The sequence below is a fragment of the Bos grunniens genome, chromosome 23 (assembly GCF_055505025.1).
Source record: "Bos grunniens cultivar Pamir isolate PY7600 chromosome 23, Bosgru_T2T1.0, whole genome shotgun sequence".
NCBI classification, from domain to species: Eukaryota; Metazoa; Chordata; class Mammalia; order Artiodactyla; family Bovidae; genus Bos; species Bos grunniens.
Window position 1 is genome coordinate 53,378,860 of NC_141187.1, and position 22,702 is coordinate 53,401,561.

General features: G+C 56.1%; 1 protein-coding gene across 1 annotated transcript; it reads right to left on the minus strand.

Annotated features, from left to right (window-relative positions):
• Positions 1–1,189: 1,189 nt before the first annotated feature.
• FOXQ1 (forkhead box Q1) lies at positions 1,190–3,871 on the minus strand. The gene has a single exon (XM_086370942.1). It carries the CDS (start codon positions 3,144–3,146, stop codon positions 1,992–1,994), a length of 1,155 nt encoding a protein of 384 aa, XP_086227068.1. The 5' UTR covers positions 3,147–3,871; the 3' UTR covers positions 1,190–1,991.
• Positions 3,872–22,702: the final 18,831 nt, after the last annotated feature.

Consider the following 22,702-nt stretch of genomic DNA (forward strand, 5'->3'; position numbering starts at 1 on the left):
CATGTGGCTTCAGGGTCGCAAGGAACTGAGCAATGGGTCCCCACTTCTACCCCGTGAACCTGGGCTCCCCCCATTTCAGTTTTATTTTCTCGTCTAATTATTGGCCATGTGGGTGCAATCTCCGTGTAAATGGGTGCCTTTTGTCGTAATTCAACCCTGTTATTATCCTTCCTCAAGACCACTAAGTAGATCAAATCAGAATCAGTCAGGACTTGCTTTTGGTTAACTAGACTGAGGGATGGGCTTTTCCCTCCTATTTCTGCCAAAACACAGCATCCTGAAGTAAAACCCACTCACCACACCCAGCCTCCACGTCGCCCTCTTGTCTTGGTTACGCTGACACCTGCCCGACCCCGGAACAGGAGCGGGGCCTGAATTTACATCCTCTTGGTCTTCACTCTTTGCAGTCCTTTCCCAAGACTGCAGCCCAGGGACTGTTAGAGCTCGGCTGCCTCCGAGTTTATGGAGAAGTAGTTCCGGTACTTCCTCTGATAGACCCTCCCTCCTATGTCCCGCAAAACCGGTGGTTTTCCCTGCAGATCAGAAGGAGCTAGGGCCATCAGGGACTCCAGCAGATAGAACCTTCTCTGCATTCCTAAATAGGTGGGTGGTTTTGTTCAGACACTGACTTTCAAAGTGCTCTTAAAACTTCCTCGAAGTACTTCCCTGGGGGTCCAGTGGCTAGGACCCAGGCTCCCAGTGCAGTGGGCCAAGGCTCGACCCCTGGTCAGGGGACTAGATTCTACACGCCACAGCTAAGACACAGTCAAATAAATAAATAATTAAAAAACCAAAAAACTTCCCTGAGGAAATCTTCAGTGTTAGGACAGTTCCTTGCCAAGATCACATTTTGATCAGAGCCAGTTTACCCAATACCTGCTTGAGGCTGAGATGGTTAACAGCTGAGCTTGTCCCCAGAGGTCCTTGGGAAAGGGGGGCCCACACATTATCATTTCTTCTGGTAACTTAAGTGAATTCTTAGAGGTCATTGCTTTGACGTTTAAGAAACCCCACTGATCCTGCAGAATCTTACAGCGATGTGTCCAGTAATGAAATCCACAGCATCTACCTTTACTGAATTATTCAAGAAAACAGTTTGAACTCCACGAGGAGTTTCTTAAGAGTCAAACCTGAGATCATTTGGGAGGGGGGTGCAAAAGTCCATCTCCAACCCGTCACCACAAAGTGCTGAAGTCAATTGTCAGTTTTATTAAAAAATAAGCACTATGCTTGGATTTCATAAAATTTATATATGAATATGTACACAGACACAAATAAAATAATATTAAAAATAAAAATCACACTTGCTTTCAAGTGGCAGTGATCCTGGCACCCCACAAACATAACGGTCAGCTTTTCCTTGGAAGAAGCCACCTGGCCTAAAGAGACCACACTTAAGAAATGACCCAACAGACAGTAAAGCCGCAACCGTTGCCTGCAACATTTTCCCTTCAGGTTTCAAAAATATATAAATAATTTAATTACAAAACCCAACAATATATATATTTTTCATCTTTTGGCACAGTGAAACATTGGTCAATGGCAGAGATGAGGGACGCTCCTCTGGCCCCTCCCGCTTAGCTGCGCCTGTAGACGCCACAGGCACACAAGGGGGGGGCGGGCCGGGACCCCCGAAGTAGTCGAGTCATGGATCACCTGGAATGGTTCCCTGATGTGCTGTTTAGGTTTTGTTTCGCTTTGTAAGGGACAAAGCAGTGGAAGGTGCAACGAAAACAGCAGGAACAAGGCAGAGCCTGGGCCATGAGAAGTTTCTGTGAAGGGGCCGGCACAGGCTTGGTCAGGAACGGAAACTATCGGAGGCCCTGCTTTGCTCCTCTACAACGTGAGTTATAAAGGACGAAGGGAAACGTTCGGGATGCAGTTGAGACCCTTCTGTCCGGTATTCGCTCTAAGGCACGTCGGGTGATGGTGCTGTCCTCGGGCGGAAAGCGCCCGGCCCCGAGCCCGCGTCCCCCGCCGCCCCAACGCGCTCATGCCAGGAGCGTCTCAGGCCGATTAGGCAGGTGCGGGCCGGGTGCGCGGGCCGAGGCCGCGAGCAGGGCGTCGGGCAGCCGCACGGGGCAGTACAGGTGCGCACCGGCTGCCGGGCCTCGGAGCGGCTTGGCCGGGGCCGGGGCGGCCAGGGGCGCTAGGAGGAGGGGCGGCGCCTCGGCCCCGCGAGCTAGCAGCCCCGGAGGCTCGGCCGCTCCAAACGCGCAGAGCGGCAGCAGGGCCCCAGCGGGCGCAGCCTGGAGCAGCGCCGGGTAGGCGGGCGGCGGCGGGCAAGGAGCCGCGCCCCACGGAGGGCGGGCCCCGGGGCCCGCGTCCCCAGCGCGGCGGCTGCGGAAGGGCTTGCTGAGGATACTGTCGATGGCGAAGGGGCCGGAGAATCTGCCTGCCGGGCTGGCGCGCCCCTCCGGGCGGGCGGGCGAGCGCGCGCGGGGCGAAGCCGGGGCCGGGGCGGCGGGAGCGGGCGGCGGGGGCGCGCCGTCCGGGGGCCGGAGCGCGGGGCCGGGGGCCGCTGCCCGGTGGCTGAGGCGCTTGCGGCGGCGGCGGAAGACCCCGTCGGCGAAGGTGTACTCGCTGTTAGGGTTCAGCATCCAGTAGTTGTCCTTGCCCCAGGGTCGAGAGGGGTCGCGAAGCACCTTGACGAAGCAGTCGTTGAGCGAGAGGTTGTGGCGCACGGAGTTGCGCCAGCCGGTGTAGCTGCCGCGGAAGAACGGGAACTTGCCCATGAGGTACTCGTTGATCTCGGCCAGCGTCAGGCGCCCGCCCGCCGAGTCGCGGATGGCCATTGCGATGAGCGCGATGTACGAATACGGGGGCTTGGGCCTCCGGGTGTACGGCTTGCCGCGCGCGCCCTCGCCGCCGCCCGCACCCCCAGAACCTGCGCCCCCGGCTCTGGGCCCCGCCGTCGCCCCCGCCGCGCCCGCCGCGCCCGCCTCCTCGGCGCCCGGCCCGCCGCCCGCGCTCCGCTCGCCGCTGCCTGCCGCCGGGCTGTTGGCTGCGCAGTCCCCGTCCGAGCCCAGGGAGTCGTCGCCCGCGGCCGATAGCGGAGATGGCGCGTCGCTGCCGCCCGCACCCTCCAGGTCACTCCCCGGCTTGTCCCCTAGACCCGCGCGGGGCCCGAACACCTCCAGCTTCATGCCTGCGCCCGTCCCCGCCCGGCGCGTACCCTTTGCCTCCGCGCGGTTCTGGACAGCGGGCGCCCGGGGCGTGGTGGCGATCGGGGCCGGGGTCCTGGCCTCTGTCTCCCGGAGCTCGCCTTCCTCTGGGTGAGACAGTCGCTTTCCGGATTGGAGTCCCCTTCCGCTGGAGTTCTTTGGAGTGTTTGTGCTTATTGGGTGAACCGACAGGGGCGAAGAGGGAGGAGCTGGGGCGTACTGGCTTCAGGGTGAGGAGCGGAGACTTGGGGGAAGGCGTGCAGAGCCGCGGTTCTAGCCTCGGGTGCCGGGGCGCGCGGGGCTTGGAGTTCCTGCCGGAGAAGGAAGCGTGCGCATCTGCTTCCCGTTCCAGAGATGGGGTTTCTTCTCCCGCAGTCGCAGGTCCCGGACAGGCGTCCTCGCGGGTCGAGTCAGTGCCAGCTCCCGTGCCTGCCACCCCGGGGCGAGGGTCCAGCCTTCAGCCTCGAGCGCCCACGGAGCCGAGTCTCCGATGCCGCGGCGCCCGCAACCGCCTTCCCGCCCCTGGCCTCCGGAGCAGCATCTCCACGCCTGCAGCCGCGGCCCCGTCTCGTCTCCACCTTCGGCCCGGCCCAATATAACCCCGCGGCACCCCGCGAGGGCGGGGCCTGGGCGCCGACGAGGGATGGGGAGCGAGGTGGCCCAGGTGGCCGCGGCTCCGGAGCGGGCGCGCGCTAGGCGGAGGCCACGCGGCGGCGCGGCCGCAGGTTGTTTGTTTTGGGTCCGCCCGGCCCCGCCTTCCTCCTCCCGCCAATGGGAGGCGTGCGCGCGGCTGAGGTCCTCGCGTGTGCGCGCGTGCGTGTGCGCCTCGGCTCGGGGGCCGCGCGCGGGCGCTCGGGAGGGGCCCCTGCGCCCCGGAGCTCACGGAAGCCATACGAGAGCGCGGCCGGGGCACCTGTCGGGACGCCTGGCGCGGCTGGGGCCCGCGGGCTCCCTAAGCCACACTTGGTGTGCGGGTGCTCTGCGAGGGAAAACGGCGCTGCTCCCCCACGCAGACCCCCGTCGTCCCGGCCGAGGGGCAAGCAGCGGAGCACGCGCAGGACACTGCGGTGACCTCCCACCGGGGCCGCGCGACGTGTCCTTCTCGGGACCTCGTTTTGGGGACAGTCTCTCTCTTCTTTCCTTCTCTAATGAATAAAAGTCTGGACTCAGGATTGGCTGCACCTGAGATGACCTTGACTCGTTCTCATACTGGCCTTTCTTTGTCTTCCGTGGCCTCTTCCCTCACCTGGGCGGGGGCTCCTGCCGGCTCTGCACGGCTCTCGCCCCCGGGCGGCCCAGCGGCCCTCCTGCTCCAGGACGTTCGCTGTGGTTTCCGTGGCACCGGCGTCTGGCGGTCGGGAAAGGGGGCCCTCTCACCTCGGCGGGACGCCCGGCGGCGTGGATGATCCCCGAGGGCGCACTTCTAACCCTCTGCCCTACCAAGCTGAGGCTTCGTCCTTTTCCGGCCTTTGTTGCAAATAAGCGACGGAGCTGCGAGTAGGTGGGACCCCCGTCGATGTTTATTTTATTACTTTCCACCATTTGTGCAGAAAATGTACACAACCCTCTCTTATCTTTTTTCAGGCAGTTTTAAAGGCATTCAGCATGGGGTCCGAAAAATGACAGGGCCGTGGAGATGTTGTTTCTGGTGTTTGGGGAAAAGATCTGCTTTAGAGATTAGATTGGATTGCGTGCCTGCCGAGAGCTGGGAGCTGGCAGGAACGGCTTTTTTTCTGAAGGCAGCTGCCAGAGGGGGCCGGCTCCAGGCCAGGGGTCTGTGGTCCCCAGGACCTGGAGGTGGGGTGGGCTGGAACAGGAGAGCAGCAGGTGAACAGCCAGGGGTGACAGCGTTGGCACTGAGTGCTGTCCTGGTGTGAACTCTGGAGGTGGGACCAAGGCCTGTTTTATGGGGCAGGTAAGCCGGGAGCTTTAAGTGTGGGCCATCTGGCTGCTGCAGAGTCTAAGGCAGGCCAGAGACACTACAGGGCCAGGTGCTCGGGGACCCAATTCCACCCTGGAGACGCCTAGGAGGCAGTCCTGCAGGCCTGTCCCCCTGGCCACCGCCACAGCCCTGCCTCAAGCCACCCAGAGCCTGGATTCGCAGCAGTTCCCTTCCTGGGCTCCCCACCGGCTGCCCCCCAGCCCCTCCTGTCTCTGTCTCTGCTTCCCCCTCGGCCCCCATCGGTTCTCCAGCTGGAAGGTTAGTCTGGGAAGTGCTAGTGAGCTGGGTGTGTCGGGGGTTTGATCAGAAGGGAAAGAAGAGACCTACGCCCTGGGCCCTGTTGCCACTCACAGCACGCATAGCAGCGACCTTGGGCCCTGTCCTCCCTGCCGCGCGTGTAAAATGATGCCCAACAGAAGGACTCCTGTGCTCATTGCCTTTGGCACTGCTCCTTTCTTGGGGTGATTATACGGCATTGCATTTCCGCCTCTGGGCACTTGGGCGTTTGGGTGAACTCCCAGAGCCCTGAGATCCTACCCCTCGCCCCTGCTCCAGCCTGGCCTGGTAGGAGGGGGCGTGTTGAAGTGTGGATGCTCTCCCCCCGGCTCCCCCCTTCAAAGGAGTGTTGGTCCTGCCGGGGAAGCAGCCCCCCACCCTGCCCCCTGCAGCAGGGTCTCCTCCACCATCACCATTCTGCTGGGGAAAGGACCAGCCATCACTCCCGTGGGGCGGTCTCTCCCTGCCTCAGGGCTGGGCTGCTGGTGGGCTGCTGGTGGGCTGCAGGTTTGGGAGGAGGGGAGTGAGGCGAGAGGGGGGACTGTCACCAAGAAAACCTTTTTTATTTTCAGGGTGACAGCTTTGGGAGATGGGGAGAGGGCTTTGTAAAGGAAGACCCCGCTGACCGTGGTGGGCAGAGGGCCACTTGGAAGGTTGGAAAGACCCCCAGGTACTGGGGTGCAGGCCCCCCAGGAAGCCAGGAGTTCCCTGCTGTGTCTCCAATCCTTGCCTCAAGGACTGTCTCGCTGTGCCATTCCTTGAGGCAGTGTTGCGCTGCTGTTCAGAACCCGTGTTACCTTTACCATTCTTTTACTCCCAAGAAGTCCTCCCCCTTCTGCTGGTACAAGAAGGCAGAGGTGGATGGAGGTTGCCCTCCCCTCTGCATCGTGTGCACGGTGCCCTCCAGGCCGGTGTGGAGCCTGCAGGCATCTCACGCCTGCTGTTTGTGGGTTCCCTAGAAAGGCTTGGAGACGTCTGCTCCCTAACTTTCAATCCCTCGGGGATCAGCATTGATGGGTTAATGATAAATGCCCGTCCGTGGAGCCTCACCAAACACTGTGTTGGGTTTGAAAGACCCATCTGTTTGTCCATTTATTCCCTTGCCCTTGAACTTGAGTGGCAATGAGGAGGTAAACCTGGCAAAGCATGCGCTCACGTCTCAGTGGTCACCAGGGCTCCTTGAGCCTGGAGGAGGGCGCGGCAACCCACTCCAGGATTCTGGCCTGGAGAATTCCACAGACAGAGGAGTCTAGTGGGCTGCAGTCCATGGGGTCGCAAAGAGTCAGACACGACTCGGAGACTAAGCCTTTCTTTACTTTCTTTCTTCTTGGGCTCCTGGAAGTGGTTTTAGGCAAAGGAAGGACGTGTGTCCATCTCTAGACAAAGACTAACAGCTGGAAACCCTCGGTGGGTTTCAAACTCACTGTTACCTGATGTTTCACTGCTCCATGCCTAAACCTCGGGGTGTGACTTCTGGAATGTGAGGGACTCGGTGGACCTGACTCTGCTGGAGACGTGGGAGCTGGCCCCAATGCACACAGCATCCTGGACCCAAAGGAGCCAGGGAATCAGCTCTCTCACTCTCCCCTGCCCCCGGACACCCGGAACCGTTGGTGAGCTTCTTGCCGGATTCCCTCTGAAGGAGCCACCTTTGGCCTCTGGGTCTGAAGAGAAGGTGAACTTACGCTGCCTGCCCTGGGGTCCCAGGCCTCTAACTCTGTGAGAGCGGCCGTGCTGGGGCCCCAGTCCACGCGTGGCTCAGATCCGAGCTCCATCACTTGTGGGACGGGGTGGGGCTGAAAGCTGGGGCCTGACGTCCTCTTCAGGGCTCAGGCCCAGCTCCCTGGACACGCCTTGCTCGTGGTGGAAGGGCGGAAGGAGGGGAGCTGGCTCTGCCCAGACCTCCTCCGTGGCCTGGCTGGCTCGTGGTGATGCAGGGCCCTTGGGGGAGCCTGCAGGGTGGGCACGAGTCCCTGTCGGAGCCCGCCTCGCTGGCCTGAGCTCTGTCACTCTCTTCCTGCTGCTGCTCGGCCGGGGACTCGGTTTAAGCGAGGGCCGGGCACTGTCTGGCACTGCTCACCAGGGAAGCCCAAGGGCTGTGCTGGAAGTTTCTCTGGAGACCACAGGGGTCCCGACCACAAGAAGCCTGGTGGGTGTCCCTGAGACCGCAGGGATCCCGACCACAAGAAGCCTGGTGGGTGTCCCTGCGCTGCAGGTGCTGCTCCTGGGCGATGGGTCCCGGGCGTGGGGAGGGCGGGGAGGGGCGCAGTGACCTGGGGCGGAGAGAGGGGTATGGGGCTCCCTGGGGAAGGGGGTGAGGACGGGGGTCAGCCCCAGCTGGGGGCAGGGGAAAGTCGGGGGGAGGATGGAGGCCAGGGGAGCCGCCTGAAGCTCACGACAGCCCTGCTCCCCGTGGGAGGTGCTGCTGAAGGAGAGGAAGCCTGGGGGCCTTGTCTCGGTGCGGTGAGGGCGTGATCCTGGGGTCATGGAGCCATCCTCAGGGCAGCGCTCCTGGTCCAGCTCTAGTCCAGCTTCCCTTTCATCTGAAGTCCTTTAACTTGTGAGTTTTAAAAGCAGAGCAAGAAAGCTTGCACTTCCCTTTAAGGTAGGCGAACGACCAGACACACGCCCGTGTTTGTCCAGGAAGGAGACCTCTGGGGTGTGTCTGAGCCTCCCCTCACCCCCTGGCACTGCCCCTTTGACCTGCTGCCACAGCATCCGGCGAGACGGGGGAGACGGCAGCTGGGACCCGCTGTGTCCTTGGAACGAGACGGTGTGTGCAGGGCCCACTCAGCCCTCCCCTGCCTTGACCAGGAGTCCCAGATCCTGGGGGTACAGCTTACCATGGGCAGTTGGGCCTATGGAGACCGGACATCTTTGCAAAAGTTCAAAAACTCCCTTCAAAATCCCACAGGGCCCCCATCAAACTCCTTAATCTTGGCTCAATTAAACTGAGCACCGACTGTGGAGCAGTTAGAAATATGACGGGGGCTTCCCTGGTGGCCCAGTGGTCGGACTCCGCATTCCCTCCATAGGACCGCAGGTTCCATGCCTGGCTGGAGAACTAAGATCCTGGAACTGAGATCCGCAGCATGGCCAGTTTTTTTTTTTTTTAATTAAAAAAATATGAAAACATTGTTCTACAATTTTATGCCCCAAAATATTGGCCACTCTAAATAGTTTATATTTTTAAATGAATAACTTAATGACATCGTTCATGCATTTAGAACACTTCAGAAAGCTTTTTGTTTTGGAAAGTTCCACATACTTATTGTAAAAGGTAAAGAAAATAGGATAATGAACTCCCACATACGCAAGATTCCACTCTAGCCACTCCCAACCCATGGCCAGTGTTATTCTGTCCTTATTCCTTCCCATTTCTCTGCCACCTACCTACATTTTTTAAAAGACAAACCACAGACAGCATATAATTTTATCTATATTTCACTGTTATTCTAAAGATAAGAATTCATTTAAAAAATAACTAAATTCCATTATCATACCTACAAAATTAATAGTAATTTTAACATTAAATACTCAGTACTCAAATTTTCAATTATCTTAAAATGTAAGATTACTTTAAAGTCATTTTTACTGAGCTACATTTTTCGTATAATAAAATGTACCTATATTAAGGGTGCAGGTAAACTGACAAATTTATACACTCCTCTGCTGCTGCTGCTGAGTTGCTTCAGTCGTGTCTGACTCTGTGCGACCCCATAGACGGCAGCCCACCAGGCTCCCCCGTCCCTGGGATTCTCCAGGCAAGAACACTGGAGTGGGTTGCCATCTCCTTCTCCAATGCATGAAAGTGAAAAGTGAAAGTGAAGTTGCTCAGTCGTGTCTGACTCCTTGCGACCCCGGGGACTGCAGCCCACCAGGCTCCTCCATCCATGGGATTTTCCAGGCAAGAGTACTGGTGTGGGGTGCCATTGCCTTCTCCGATACACTCCTCTAACCACCGTCATATCAAGATATAGAATATTTTTGCCACCACGGGAAGCTGCTTCCTACGCTTACTGTCAACTTCACCTCCTTTTCCATCCTCAGCCCCAGGCTACCTTGCTTTTCTTTTTTTTTACATTTATGAACAGCGAGGACATCCAACCAGTCCATCCTAAAGAAAATCAACCCTGAATATTTACTGGAAGGACTGACGCTGAAGCTGAAGCTCCAACACTTAAGCCACCTGATGCAAAGAGCCGACTCACTAGAAAAGACCCTGATTCTGGGAAAGATTGAAGTCAGGAGGAGAAGGGGATGACAGAGGATGAGATGGTTGGATGGCATCACTGGCTCAATGGACCAGAGTTTGAGCAAACTCTGGGAGTTGGTGATGGACAGGGAGGCCTGGCATGCTGCGGTTCACGGGGTTGCAGAGAGATGGATTAACTTAGTGACTGAGCAACAACAACAAAACATTTATGTGAATTTAGGAATTATAGGATGTATGTATATATATATCTGTTTTTTCTTTTTCTGGCCACTTGAAACATTTACTGCCAACAGCTGGTTCTCAGCAATCTGACTGACACTCCTCCTGTGGCTGGTCTCTGCCACCTGCTCTGTGTCTTCTTCCTGGACTCTAATTACACACGTTTGACTACTTGACAATTAACCTACAGGTTGCTGAGCTTGTGTGTTTGTATTTTGTCTTTTTCCTCTCTATCTGAACATTTTCCATTGCAGTGTCTGCATATTCACTGATCTTTCTTTTGGAATATCTGATCCAATCTTACAATTGTCCAGTTAAATTTTCCCAACAGATACTATACTTTTCTTCTCTAGAAGTCCCATTTGATTATTTTTTAAAAAATATTTTCCATCTGTCTCTTCATCCTGCTCATGTTTTCCTTTTAGATTTTAAATATGCATGTAACGTATTTTTAGGTGTCCTTGTCCGCTGTTTCCGGCCTCTCATTTGTAGATTTGTTTCTTTTGACTGATTTTCCTTCTTGTTATGGGTCAAAATTTGCTGATTTTTTTTTTTTTGCATGTCTAGTAATTTTTAATTGGATGCAGGACATGAACTTTAGGTCACTGAGTGTTTGGATTTTGTTTCTTTTTTAAAAGGTTTTTGAATTTGTTTTGCTCAAAAATTAAGTTATGTGTTTCTGATTAACCCTTACCAAGTTTATTTACTTATTTAAATTGGAGCCTGTTGCTTCACAACGTCGTGGTCATTTCTTCTGTACAACAGCGTGAATCAGACGTGTATACACATATATCCGCTCCCTCTCGAGCCTCCTGCTCTACCACCCCCACCCCACCCCCCGCCCCGGGTCATCACGGAGCACCGAGCTGAGCTACCCCAGCTCCCGCAGCTGTCTGTCTGCATGTGGCAGTGTATGAACGTCAGTGCCCACTCTCGATCTGTCCCCGCCCTGCCTCCCATCCCCATGTCTGTAAGTCCACACCGGGTTTGTTCTTAAGCCCTCTTTTAGGGCAGCTCTAGACTAGACTGCGGAGAAGGCAATGGCACCCCACTCCAGTACTCTTGCCTGGAAAATCCCATGGATGGAGGAGCCTGACAGGCTGCAGTCCATGGGGTCACTAAGAGTCGGACATGACTGAGCGACTTCACTTTCACTTTTCACTTTCATGTATTGGAGAAGGAAATGGCAACCCACTCCGGTGTTTTTGCCTGGAGAATCCCAGGGACGGGGGAGCCTGGTGGGCTGCTGTCTATGGGGTCGCACAGAGTCGGACACGACCGAAGCGACTTAGCAGCAGCAGCAGCAGACTAGTCTGCAGTCAGTCCCGTTACTAAGACGCGCCACTTCTGGCATCTCCGCCTACGGCCCTGGGTGTTCGAGCAGACGTGTCCACTGCGGCTGGTTGGAAGCCGTAGTTCTCCAGCCCCGTGAAGTCTGGGAACCGTCGTAATTGCAGCTCTTCTTCGGTTCTGGGTCCAGCCTTGCACGGGCCGCCCCGCCCCGTGCATGGTCTGGATTCGCCCAGGCTCGAGGGCCCCTGCAGACTTCCGGACCCTCCGGTGCACAGTCCCCTCACGCCCAGCAGGCCCCGCTTCCCGAGCTCAGTCCCGCGCGCCTCGGCTCAGACGTGGACCTCTTCTCCCCTGCTCCTGTCCTTTGGCTGTTGCTCTAAATTTACTTTCAGGCAAAAATCAAGGATGGAGTCATCTCTGGGATCAGCATCATATTGTTTTATATCTTATGTCTAAAAACATTTTTATTTGTATTTTGCCCAATTTTCTGTTTGTTCAGTGGAGAAAAATATTCTGATTTCTCCTTCATAGTTGGGAATATAAGCCATGACTTTAAGACACAGTTTATGTACTTGAATTGGGATTCAAATAAAGCTCACACAGTTTGATTGGCTCGTGTGTCTTTTAACCTTTTTAAATGATTAAGTCCATCCTTCACCTTCCTTGCTGTCTCTTTTTCCTGCCACTTTCTTTTGCTGAAACACTGGCCATGTTTGTATGTTGAGTTTCACATGTCATTCTGGATTTCACTGACTCTGTTCCCAGGGTGTTTGAACCTGTTCCTCTGTACATGTTCCCTGGTAGCTGGTCACTGGATTGAGAGACTCGATCAGATTCAGATTAGGTTTTTTCAGGACTACTTTGAAGATGTTGGTTGGTTTTCCGTCACAAGGCGCACGCCTTTTTGTTGTGTTAGCAGTCACTGATGCTCAGTAACTAGACTAAAGCCTTTCATTTAATTTGCTGAGTTATCACAGAGCCTGGGTCTCAGCAAGGATGAGTTTCTAGACTGAGCAAATTGGACCGTTATATCTAGCCATGTACTTGTTTTCAAAAATACCAATTATGATGACAACTTGGAGCTCCAGTAAAACGTGGAGTGTTTTTAAACTTGCTCAAGGCAAAGTTGTCCCATTTGTACACACTGGAAGGAGGCCACGCTGAACTATATCCATCCATACCTGTTCCTTTCAAAGCTGTGCTCTAGTTGAAGCTGGGCTCAAGTGGTGCTCCCAGGAGGGAAGGCACCCGCCCTCTTCAATGTGAGGCAAGAACAGTTTTTCAGATCAGTCCTCGACAAGGATGATCCTGTGGTGCCACTGTCCCTGCCTGGGGGTAGGCACAGGACTGTGTCGCGTGGGTTGTGTCCACAGGGGCTGCGTCCTTAGAGGCTGCGTCCCTGGGGTGTGTGTCCGTGGATGCTGCCTCAGCTCTGCGGGTAGGTTGTCCAGAAGGCCTTTCCACTATCTGCATAGACATGCCTGTGGGCGTGGGATGCTCTCTGTCTGCTTTGATATGCCCAATCCTCATCCTAGTCCCGTGAGGACAGGGCGGGTGATGGTGAGAGTAGTGAGCGCGGGTGCTGTTCGGGGCTCCGCTGTGAGCCTGGGGACCCTAGGGGGGGTCTGGCTGGGGCCCCTACCCTTTCAAGTCCCACAGTCTTGTCCAGTTTCTTATCTTGCAGCAGCTGTTGCCTCACTGGGGGAATAACAAAGAGTCAGAGTGAGGATTAAATGAAGCCTGAGCGTGCTCGGAGACGTCAGCTTAAAACAATGCTCAGCGAGTGGCCAGGACCGCAGGGGCTCAGTGGGCAGTGGCCACCTGCTCCCTGCCCGTTCCTGTATCTTCCCTGAGGAGCTTGTGAGTGAGGGAACTTGACCTGCCCACAGCAGAAGCCTCGAGCGAGTTCAGCTTGCTGCCAGAACGTTTACAGGGAGCTTGGTGATGCTCGGCCTGGGCCAAGGGGCCCGATGGTCCTCGAGAGCCCAGGACATGTGTGAGCCGAGGGGCCTTTGGGGGCTGACCCCACTGGCTCCGAGTGTCTGAGCGAGTCCTGAGACGTGTCCTGTGGTGCCGTGAGGCTGGGGTTCAGAGGCATGGGGGGCAGGCTTCTGACCGCTCCCCGTGTGCTGGACTGAGCCCCTGGGAGCAGCGACCTTGCAGCCTCTCCAGCAGCTGCAGGGCCTCGCCATGAACTACCAGGCGGGAGGGAAGCGCTCCGGACCGGGCGCTCCCGGGTCAAGCCCTCAGCTGACCGGGGTCACCATTGCCCTCTGGGCGCTGGGCCCCAGCGGGAGGGTGTGCCTGGCGGCTCCTCGGAAGGCCGCTCTGCAGCAAAGAACGCGTCAGGAGCCTGGATGCGAGTCCCCCAGGAAGGGAGGACTCTTCCTCGCAAGGCTCACGTCAGGGGAGCTTTGAGAGGCTTTCAGCAGCTTCATCCTGTGCGTGGCTCCCTCCCGCTGGGGCTGCCGCTGGGTGCCGGGTGTGGTAACTGCTGCCTATCTGACCGAACTCGACTGTTTTGGGTTCAGAGGCAACAGCAGAGCTTCAGCACCTCATTCACTCGGGGCGGCTCCCCTGTGGACCTGGGCTCGGTGAGGACGGCCAGCCCACTGCCCCAAGCCAAGAGTGGCGGGGGTCTCAGCCCCAGACTGACACAGACCCCTGCACTCTACACCAAGGTCTCCTGCCCAACCTCCCCCGGACGCACCGGGTCTATGCACTGGGCACCAGGACCGGCCTTTTCTCAACACTTTACCCACAGTTACTTCGCAGCTCGACGCTGCTGTTGGTCAAATGCCAAGCTGAAAGTGAGCCGGGCGCCCCCGGGGCACAGGGTCCCCTCTGCGAGCTCCCCGGTCTGCGTGTCACTGGCGTGACTTTCCTGCCTGAGGAGAAGAGGCGTGTGTGTGTGCACATGCGTATGTGGTGTATGAGCATGAATTCGTGTCTACATGTTTGCCTGAGCACGGGTGCCTGCAAGTGCCCTGCACATGTGTGAACATGCGTGTGTGTGTACATGTGTGCAGGTGTGCATGTGGGTGGGTGTATGTATATGAAGAAGAATTAGAAGTGTGTGTGTGAGGTGTGATTGGAGGCACCTGATTGCTGGCCATTTTTTTGCATTGACCAGCCCATCAAGTCACTTAACCTACTACTTGGACATTAGTTCTGTCAACAGTTAAGCATAGGAATTGGACTGCATTATCCCAAAGAGAATTTTCAGCCTGAAAAGTCCGTGTTTCCGTCATGAATGCTCTGAAGCCTTCACAACCCCTGGTGGAGAGCGGACGAGCTGACCTTGGTGTCTGTGCCCTCGAAGTGCGCTCCGACCTGCCTTGTAGGTTTGTTCTGATCCTATGTCCGGGTGACACTGGTTTGGACTGCATTTCCTGGCTTCCTCCTAAAGCTGGGATGGGTTTTACCTCCAGTCGTGTGGCCCAAGGGCTGCGGTATCACCAAGAGCATGGGCGAGCCGAGTAGGAGGAGGGCCCCAGGAGCAGGCTGGAGGGGGAGGGCAGTGCCCACTGCTGAGGCCGCCGTGACTGCCCTGGGGGAGGGCAGTGCCCACTGCTGAGGCCGCCGTGACTACCCTGGGGGAGGGTGGGTGCCCAGCGCCCAGGCCCCCGGCTGCCCGGTGCGCACTCAGCCCTGACTTCCATCTGCCAAGATGGGACGCTGTCCTCCATCGACTGAGGGCTTCTCTTGAGCTGGGGGCACTGATGGGGGCCGTCTGTGGGGCAAGCCGACATCTGGTTCCACCTTCTGGGTGGTGGGGTTGCAGGTATCTGCAGCCTCAGCTCGGCTCCCTTTGGGGGAAACCGGGATGGAGCTGTGCTCTCGGTGGATTTGGGGGGCACCAAGGACATCAACAGGTGTGGGGCTCGGGTGCGGCGGGCTCACTGGGCGCGGCGGGCGCCGTGGCCAGGCGGCACAGAGGGACCCAAGCTGGACTGCGCTTCGGTCGTTGCCTGGCTGTGCATTTCCTCCTTTGCCGGGAGCGGGGCTTGAGACGAGGTGGTTATGTGTCCTTCCAGCCTGCGGTGCTTTGGAAGGAGGAGCAGAGCTAGACTCAGCAGAGCCTGGGGCCGGAGGGGCGGCTGGGAAGTGACCAGTGTTCGTGGGTTGATTGACCAGGAATCAGACGATGAGGGGATCCTCTTGGTCCTGACAGTGAACTGAGTGGATCACCATTCTCAGCTGCCTTGAAGGAGTTCTGATGTGTTTGAGATCCTCTTTGTGAATTTCGATTCTGCAGTCCCGGGTAATCGAAGGGAACGACAGAAGCCCCTGGGGCCACAGGACGGCTCTGGATGAGCCCTGGGGTCCCTGGCATGGACGGCAGACAGAGGGGCCCGCAGCCTCCAGGGTTCGTGAGCTCAGGCACTGTCCTGAGAGTGGTTTTGGAGGTGCGCAGGCTGAAGTCCCAGCTCAGTGCAGGGCCTCTAGCAAGAGCAGCTGCACAGCCCTCCCGGGCACACGGGGCCCTCCTCCTCTGCGAGCCCAGCTCTCCGGGCCCTGGGGGACAGGGGAGGCCGTGCCGTCTGCCGAGACTCACGGCCCACGAGGCCCAATGCTCTACAATCATTTTCAAGCCTCTGTGTCACTTGGTCATCCCATCCCTATGCTGACGGGGACCCTGAGGCCAAGAGGCTGGAACACATCTCCACGCAGCCACACGCCTGGGGCGGGGGCGCAGCCTGGCCTCTGACCCCACACCCCCTCCTTCACACGTGCCCCGCTTCCTGGAGGACAGTCTGTTACCAAAGCTTAATCTCTGCTTCAATAAAGGGAGATTTAAGTTTCTGAAGAGGAGAAGAGGGTTAGCCCTGTTGGAACCATCCCAAGCGATAAAAGCCACTTCTTGTGGGGGGGCTGGCACTCATCACAGAAAAAGAGCCTTGGCAGCTGAGCCAGTGGAGGGGGGGCCTGTCCCTGATCAGTTTGCACTTCCCTCCCTCCCACCCCCTGGGTCTCACCGCTGACCTCCTGGGCTCTGTGGCCGAGCCACCAGCGGCGTCTGACACCCGGCTCGCCAGCCTGCCCCGTGTCCTGGGAACATAGGGTCTCGTATGGGGTACCCCACCCCTCGCCCAGGTGCCCACGCTGCGTATAAGCAGAAACGAAGGCTGCAAGGTGGGGATAAATAGTTTCCACAGAGAAAAAGTCAGTAGCCAAAAAAGACAGAGTTTACTATTCTTAACATGTAACATGTCGTGGCTAATTAACGAGAAAAAGACAAACAGCCCAATTGTAAAATGGGCAAAGGGCATGAGCACAGCACCCGGGTCAAAACATCCGTAGCCCGCTTGCACCCGGAGGTGAACGGAAGCGCAGCCTGGCTGGACGACACGCTGGGCGAGGGCCCCGGCCTGAGTCCTGGGTCACTGATGTTTGGCTCCACGATCTTCGGCACGTGAGACTTGCTGAGACCTGGTCATTCTCTGTGAAACAGGGGCAGGAGGTACCCGCCTGCAGGCTGTCCTGAGGTTGGAAGAGTTGATTCTGTGAGGAGCTGAGCGAGCGCCTGGTATGCACACTCTGACGTCTGTGCCAGCGGCGCAGGGCTGCTGATAACGAAGCACGTTCATGAGTTCACACCTCGCCGATACCACACACGTGATGGAAACGGCAGGGAAACGCTATTTGTTGCCTATTGGAGTGGAGCAAAGCTGGAAGCGTTGCTGACAACCCCCGGAGGTGAGGTGTGGGAGCCAGTCCTGGCCGGTGGGGCCCAGCAGCCACCTCCACCGGGCGATTTGGCCGTTGGCCCTCACACTGGAAGTGCGGACAGGCCCTGACTCAGTCTTCTCCTAGAAATTAACCCGGGGAAGCTCTGGGACGAGGGCACAGTGAAGACTGTGTCAGGATGCTTATCCTGCCATTGTTTGTAGGAGCAACAATTCAGAAGCAATTATGAATGGATCATCAGTTCAGTTCAGTTTAGTTCAGCCGCTCAGTTGTGTCCGACTCTGCGACCCCATGAACCGCAGCACGCCAGGTTGCCCTGTCCATCACCAGCTCCTGGAGTCCACCCAAACCCATGTCCATCAAGTCGGTGATGCCATCCAACCATCTCATCCTCTGTCGTCCCCTTCTCCTCCTGCCCTCAATCTTTCCCAGTATCAGGGTCTTTTCCAATGTGTCAGCTCTCTGCATCAGGTGGCCAAAGTATTGGAGTTTCAGCTTCAACATCAGTCCTTCCAATGAATACCCAGGACTGATCTCCTTTAGAATGGACTGGTTGGATCTCCTTGCAGTCCAAGGGACTCTCAAGAGTCTTCTCCAACACCACAGTTCAAAAGCATTGCTTCTTCTGCGTTCAGCTTTCTTTATAGTCCAACTCTCAGATCCATATACGACTACTGGAAAAACCATAGCCTTGACTAGACGGACCTTTGTTGGCAAAGTAATGTCTCTGCTTTTGAATATGCTGTCTAGGTTGGTCATAACTTTTCTTCCAAGGAATAAGCGTGTCTTTTAATTTCATGGCTGCAATCACCATCTGCAGTGATTTTGGAGCCCCCAAAAATAAAGTCTGACAGTTTCCACTGTTTCCCCATCTATTTCCCATGAAGTGATGGGACCAGATGCCATGATCTTTGTTTTCTGAATGTTGAACTGTAAACCAACTTTTTCACTCTCCACTTTCTCTTTCATCAAGAGGCTTTTTAGTTCCCCTTCACTTTCTGCCATAAGGGTGGTGTCATCTGCATATCTGAGGTTATTGATATTTCTCCCAGCAATCTTGATTCCAGCTTGTGCTTCCTCCAGGACAGCGTTTCTCATGATGTACTCTGCATATAAGTTAAATAAGCAGGGTGACAATATACAGCCTTGATGTACTCCATTTCCTATTTGGAACCAGTCTGTTGTTCCATGTCCAGTTCTAACTGTTGCTTCCTGACCTGCATACAGGTTTCTCAAGAAGCAGATCAGGTGGTCTGGTATGCTCATCTCTTTGAGAATTTTCCATGGTTTATTGTGATCCACACAGTCCAAGGCTTTGGCATAGTCAATAAAGCAGAAATAGATGTTTTACTGGAATTCTCTTGCTTTTTCCGTGATCCAGCGGATGTTGGCAATTTGATCTCTGGTTCCTCTGCCTTTTCTAAAAGCAGCTTGAACATCTGTAAGTTCACGGTTCACATATTGCTGAAGCCTGGCTTGGAGAATTTTGAGCATTACTTTACTAGCGTGTGAGATGAGTGCAATTGTGTGGTAGTGTGAGCATTCTTTGGCATTGCCTTTCTTTGGGATTGGAATGAAAACTGACCTTTTCCAGTCCTGTGGCCACTGCTGAGTTTTCCAGATTTGTTGGCACATTGAGTGCAGCACTTTCACAGCATCATCTATGGATCATAGTTGGATCAAATCAGCATGTTTTATACCCTAGATGTCCACGGTGTGTACACCTGTGTAAACTGTATCTCAATAAAAAAACTCAGGAGCCTTTTAAACACCCCTAAGTGAGACTGATCAGTAACTCGCACTTCATCCATACAAGGGTGTCCTTCCTGACCACACAGCAGCACGGTGCAGTGTCCCAGCCTGCAGCAGCGGTCACGGGTGAGGCTCCCTGACGGCGACGGTAAAGAGAGACGCGTCTGTCCAGGGCCTCCGTTTGTCTGCACCACCTATCAGTTCAATTAAAGGGAAAAGTTTAGAAAGAGGCACTAGCTTTGAAACACCTACATTCCCTTCTTCTTGGGAACTAGGTTTATGATTTGACTCTTGTGTGTCTATTATCTTTTAACCAGAAAAAAGAAAACCAATGTGTTTTTTGGTCCTTTAACAGCTTACACTGTACGCAGAGACCTGTGTGTTGACTTGGCTCCAAGTGTACACTGACTTGGAGCTGTGGTCCAAGAACACACCACCCCAGTGCTCTCCCTTTTCTTCTTTCCTTGTTCGCCATCCAGGAGTGTTTCTTCATTCTTCAGTCCGTGACTCAGCAGCGAGACATGAGAGCCAGTGTTTTGCAAGAGTCTCCGTGCAGTGGCGGGTACCCCGGCCTTGGCGCCAGAGCCAGGCGGGCACGGAGCGTCGCCACCCGCCTGCCCGGGGAGGACGCAGCCCCAAGGGGTGGGGCGAGCCGGAGCCAGCCGGTCAATGCCGGACGCCGGGCCGGGGCCTCGGGCAGCACCACGACGCATAGGGCTCCTCTGTTTGTGTGGCTGAGACTCACTGCAGCAAAGGGTCCCTGAGGTGTCCGCCTCACTGTGTCAACCAGCTGTTCCCTAGGGAACTGGGGGGACGTGCCCCGGTGGCTCCTATGCCACCCTGGTACGCGTCTCTTTCCCTCTTGGCTTGAGCTTCCCACCGTCCACCAGGCTTTCACAGACTTTCACAACGCCCCAGTCTGCCTTGTTCTGCGCCATGTACAGTGTTTAGCAACTCTTGCTCCATCCGCCCTGCCCAGAATCCTGGGGAGCAGGCAGAGCGGGAATCACCATCATCATTTTGCAAATGAGGAAGGAGCTCAAAGACTTCTGAGGCTTGGCTGGGCACCCACAGCACGGCCAGGCCTGGCGCTGGGTCCTCTGTCCCCACTGGTTTCCTTTCTCACTGAGTCTCCAGCTCTGCAGAAAGCCATTGCCGTTGTCCTCTGTGGACCGAGAGCTGACCTTCAGTTTTCCAACTGAGACACTTGGTTTAAACTGTGGACCTGCACGGGTGCACACATTGGTGTGCACGCACACACACACACACACACACACAACTGAAACAAAAGTTTTAAAAAGCGAAACTTAACCTTTCTCCCCTGTGCACGAATGACTCAGACGTTTTCTAGTCTTTTCATTCCATTCTTTCTCCAAAAGAAAAAGGAAGGGAAAGTTTGCCCCTGACGTGGTGACTTGACTTCATGACCCCAGCAAGGCAGGGTGTGTGCCCCGTGTGCCCCTCTGGAGGGTGGGCTCCCGGGTGGGGGTCTGGAGGGGAGGGGCGGAGCGCCTGTCTCTGCAGAATGGAGCGAGGGGCCGGCAGGGTGGGTGCAGACAGAGACAGGCCGGTGTGGACGGAGCGGCTCAAGGGCCCGAAGGGCAGCTTCGGCCTCTGCCTCTTGTCTGTCTCTGGTGGGGGATGGGCCGTGTTGCCTGGGGGCCCTGAGGTTCTGTCTCCATCCCCGTTCGGGGTCAGGCGGCCTCTTGGGAAGGACGCTCAGCTCTCCCCACTCACCCCTGGTCAGGATTGTTATGACCATGCCACCAGCCGCTGAGGGTTCCCAGGTGACTGGGCATGGGCTCCCTGGGGCCGCAGGGGGCTTTCGGCAGACCTCAGGCTGGGGTTCCAGTGAGCTACTCCCCTGCAGCGGCCTGATGGCCGCAGCCTTGGGGCACAGCCTGCATCCGGGCTCTTCACTTTCGTAGGTGGGAGATCGTTGCCTCACATTTCACAGACGCAGAGATCAGCGTCCGTCCAAAGCCTGGAAAGGGCTGTGGACCCAGAGGATCCTAAAGGCTGAAGTCAAAGAAGGTGGTGCTGAAGAGGGAATTCTCAGGGGAAGTTCTTCCTTGCGGCCCACTCTTCTGTAGACGACCCGGTGAAGCACAGAGTCTGCTGTGTCTGACCTCACAGGATTAGCCCTCTTCTCTTCTTTGTGCCTGCGGACGCGCTAATTCTCTCGTGTCGCATCTAACTCTGCAACCCGTGCACTGGAGCACATCAGGCTTCCCTGTCCTTCTCTGTCTCCCAGAATTTGCTGAAACTCATGTCCACTGAGTTGATGATGCCATCCAACCATCTCATCCTCTGTTGCCCCCTTCTCCTGTTGCCCCCAATCTTTCCCAGTGTCAGGGTCTTTTATAATGAGTCAGGTCTTCCCATCACATGGCCAAAGTATTGAAGCTTTAACTTCAGCTTCAGTCCTTCCAGTGAATATTCAGGGTTGATTCCCTTTAGGATTGACTGGTTTGATCTCCTTGCAGTCCAAAGGACTCTCAAGAGTCTTCTCCAGCACCACAGCTTGAAAGCATCAATTCTTCAGTGCTTAGTCTTCTTTATGGGCCAACTCTCACGTCCATTGTTGCCTGAATCCATTAGAAAATGAGATGAGTTACCAGTGATAGAAAATTCAAATTAATGGTGACTCAAACACAAAATGCTTGAAGTGCCCCTGAAAAGTTGGAAGATGGGCTGTGGTCAGGCCAGGGTTGGCATGGCTATTCCACTGGGTTCTCAGAGGCCCAGGCTCCGTCTCCCCACTCCCTAGACTGCATCACCCACAGTGGATGCTGGTGCTCCTGCCATCACATCCACATTCCAGCCAGCAGGAAGGAGAAAGCGGCGAGGAAGGAGGCCTCTCTTCTCTGTAGGCAACATTTTCCAAGAGGTACATGTGCAACTCTGCTTGAATTTCCTTGACCGGAAAGCACTGTTGTGGCCACACCCGGATACAGGAGACGGGAAGTGTGGTCCTCACTTGGGACAGTTGGGCATTGAGGGACTGGGCACCTGTGCAGGGGCCGGCATCAGCTCCTGCTACGGGGCTCCAGGGAGTCGATGTCTTAGCCGGAGGGGACTGGGAGGGTCCCATGTGAAACCCTTGGTGGTAGATTTCAGTAACTCGGGCTCTGCTTTGCGGAGCAGAAAATTGAGCTGCCTGGCTGGTGGGTGGAGTCCCTGGGCACTGGAGTCGATCTGAAAGGTGGGAGGAACAGGACTTCAGGCAGACAGCGTCTGGGGCACTGTCTTCAGTAGACCAGCGAAGGCTCTGGAGTGATTTTGAACTTGGACTCAAATGCCAGAGCTGCTGAGTGACCTTGGGAAAAGCGTTTGGTCTCCGGAAGCTTCCACGGTCTCGTCCCCTGGACACCTGACTTGTCTCGGCTCCTGGCAGCGTCCCCTGCTATAGGAGGCCCCTCTGACCCTGGCCTCACCTGGAAAGAAGGCAGCCATTGGCTCGTGGTTTTCAAGGTCCCTTCAAGCCCCCAGCTCTTCTGACCTTCATTTAGGGCCAGTCAGCCCAGCACTGTTGCATTAGGCTGTTTTTTTTTTTTTTTTAATGCTGACACAATTCAGTTATTTTTAAAACAGTTTCCATAAACAGAGAGAAAGCAAATGGCTTTCTACCTGCTTTTCAGGCATGAGTAAATACTGACAAACGCTTGCAGGTAAGTTTCTGTGATGGAACCAGTCACCCAGGTGACCATGCATCGCAGGCACACAGCGCACTCCAAGCCACACGCGTGTCTGGAGCGGGGCGGTTGGGACGCAGCGGGGGGCTGAGTCCGGCTTCCCCTGGACACCAGGACTTTCAGGAGAAAGTTGCTGCAGAAACATCTACAAGGTGTTTCCAAGAGCAGTTTAATCGTGACCGCCAGCCCCAGTCTTGCATCAGAGTCCCCAGCTGAGCTGGAGTCACATCAGGAGAAGCGCATCTGACGCTCTGCCCCACAGCCTCGACGCCGAGCCTCGGGGAGCGCGCCAGGGCAGGGAGCGTCTCATTCTCACCCCCAGGCACTCCTTGGAGCCTTGGGGGGCTCTGCCAGCTGTTGACATGGGGCGGTCCACCTACCTCCAGGGCCCGGCCCCCACCCAAATCTCCATGCATCGCCGGGCTCAGGGACCACCTGAGTTAAACCACCGCAT

What these genes read in the sequence shown, in the direction of transcription:
- FOXQ1 (XM_086370942.1), bottom strand. Translation starts at nt 3,146, where the DNA reads ATGAAGCTGGAGGTGTTCGGGCCCCGCGCGGGTCTAGGGGACAAGCCG.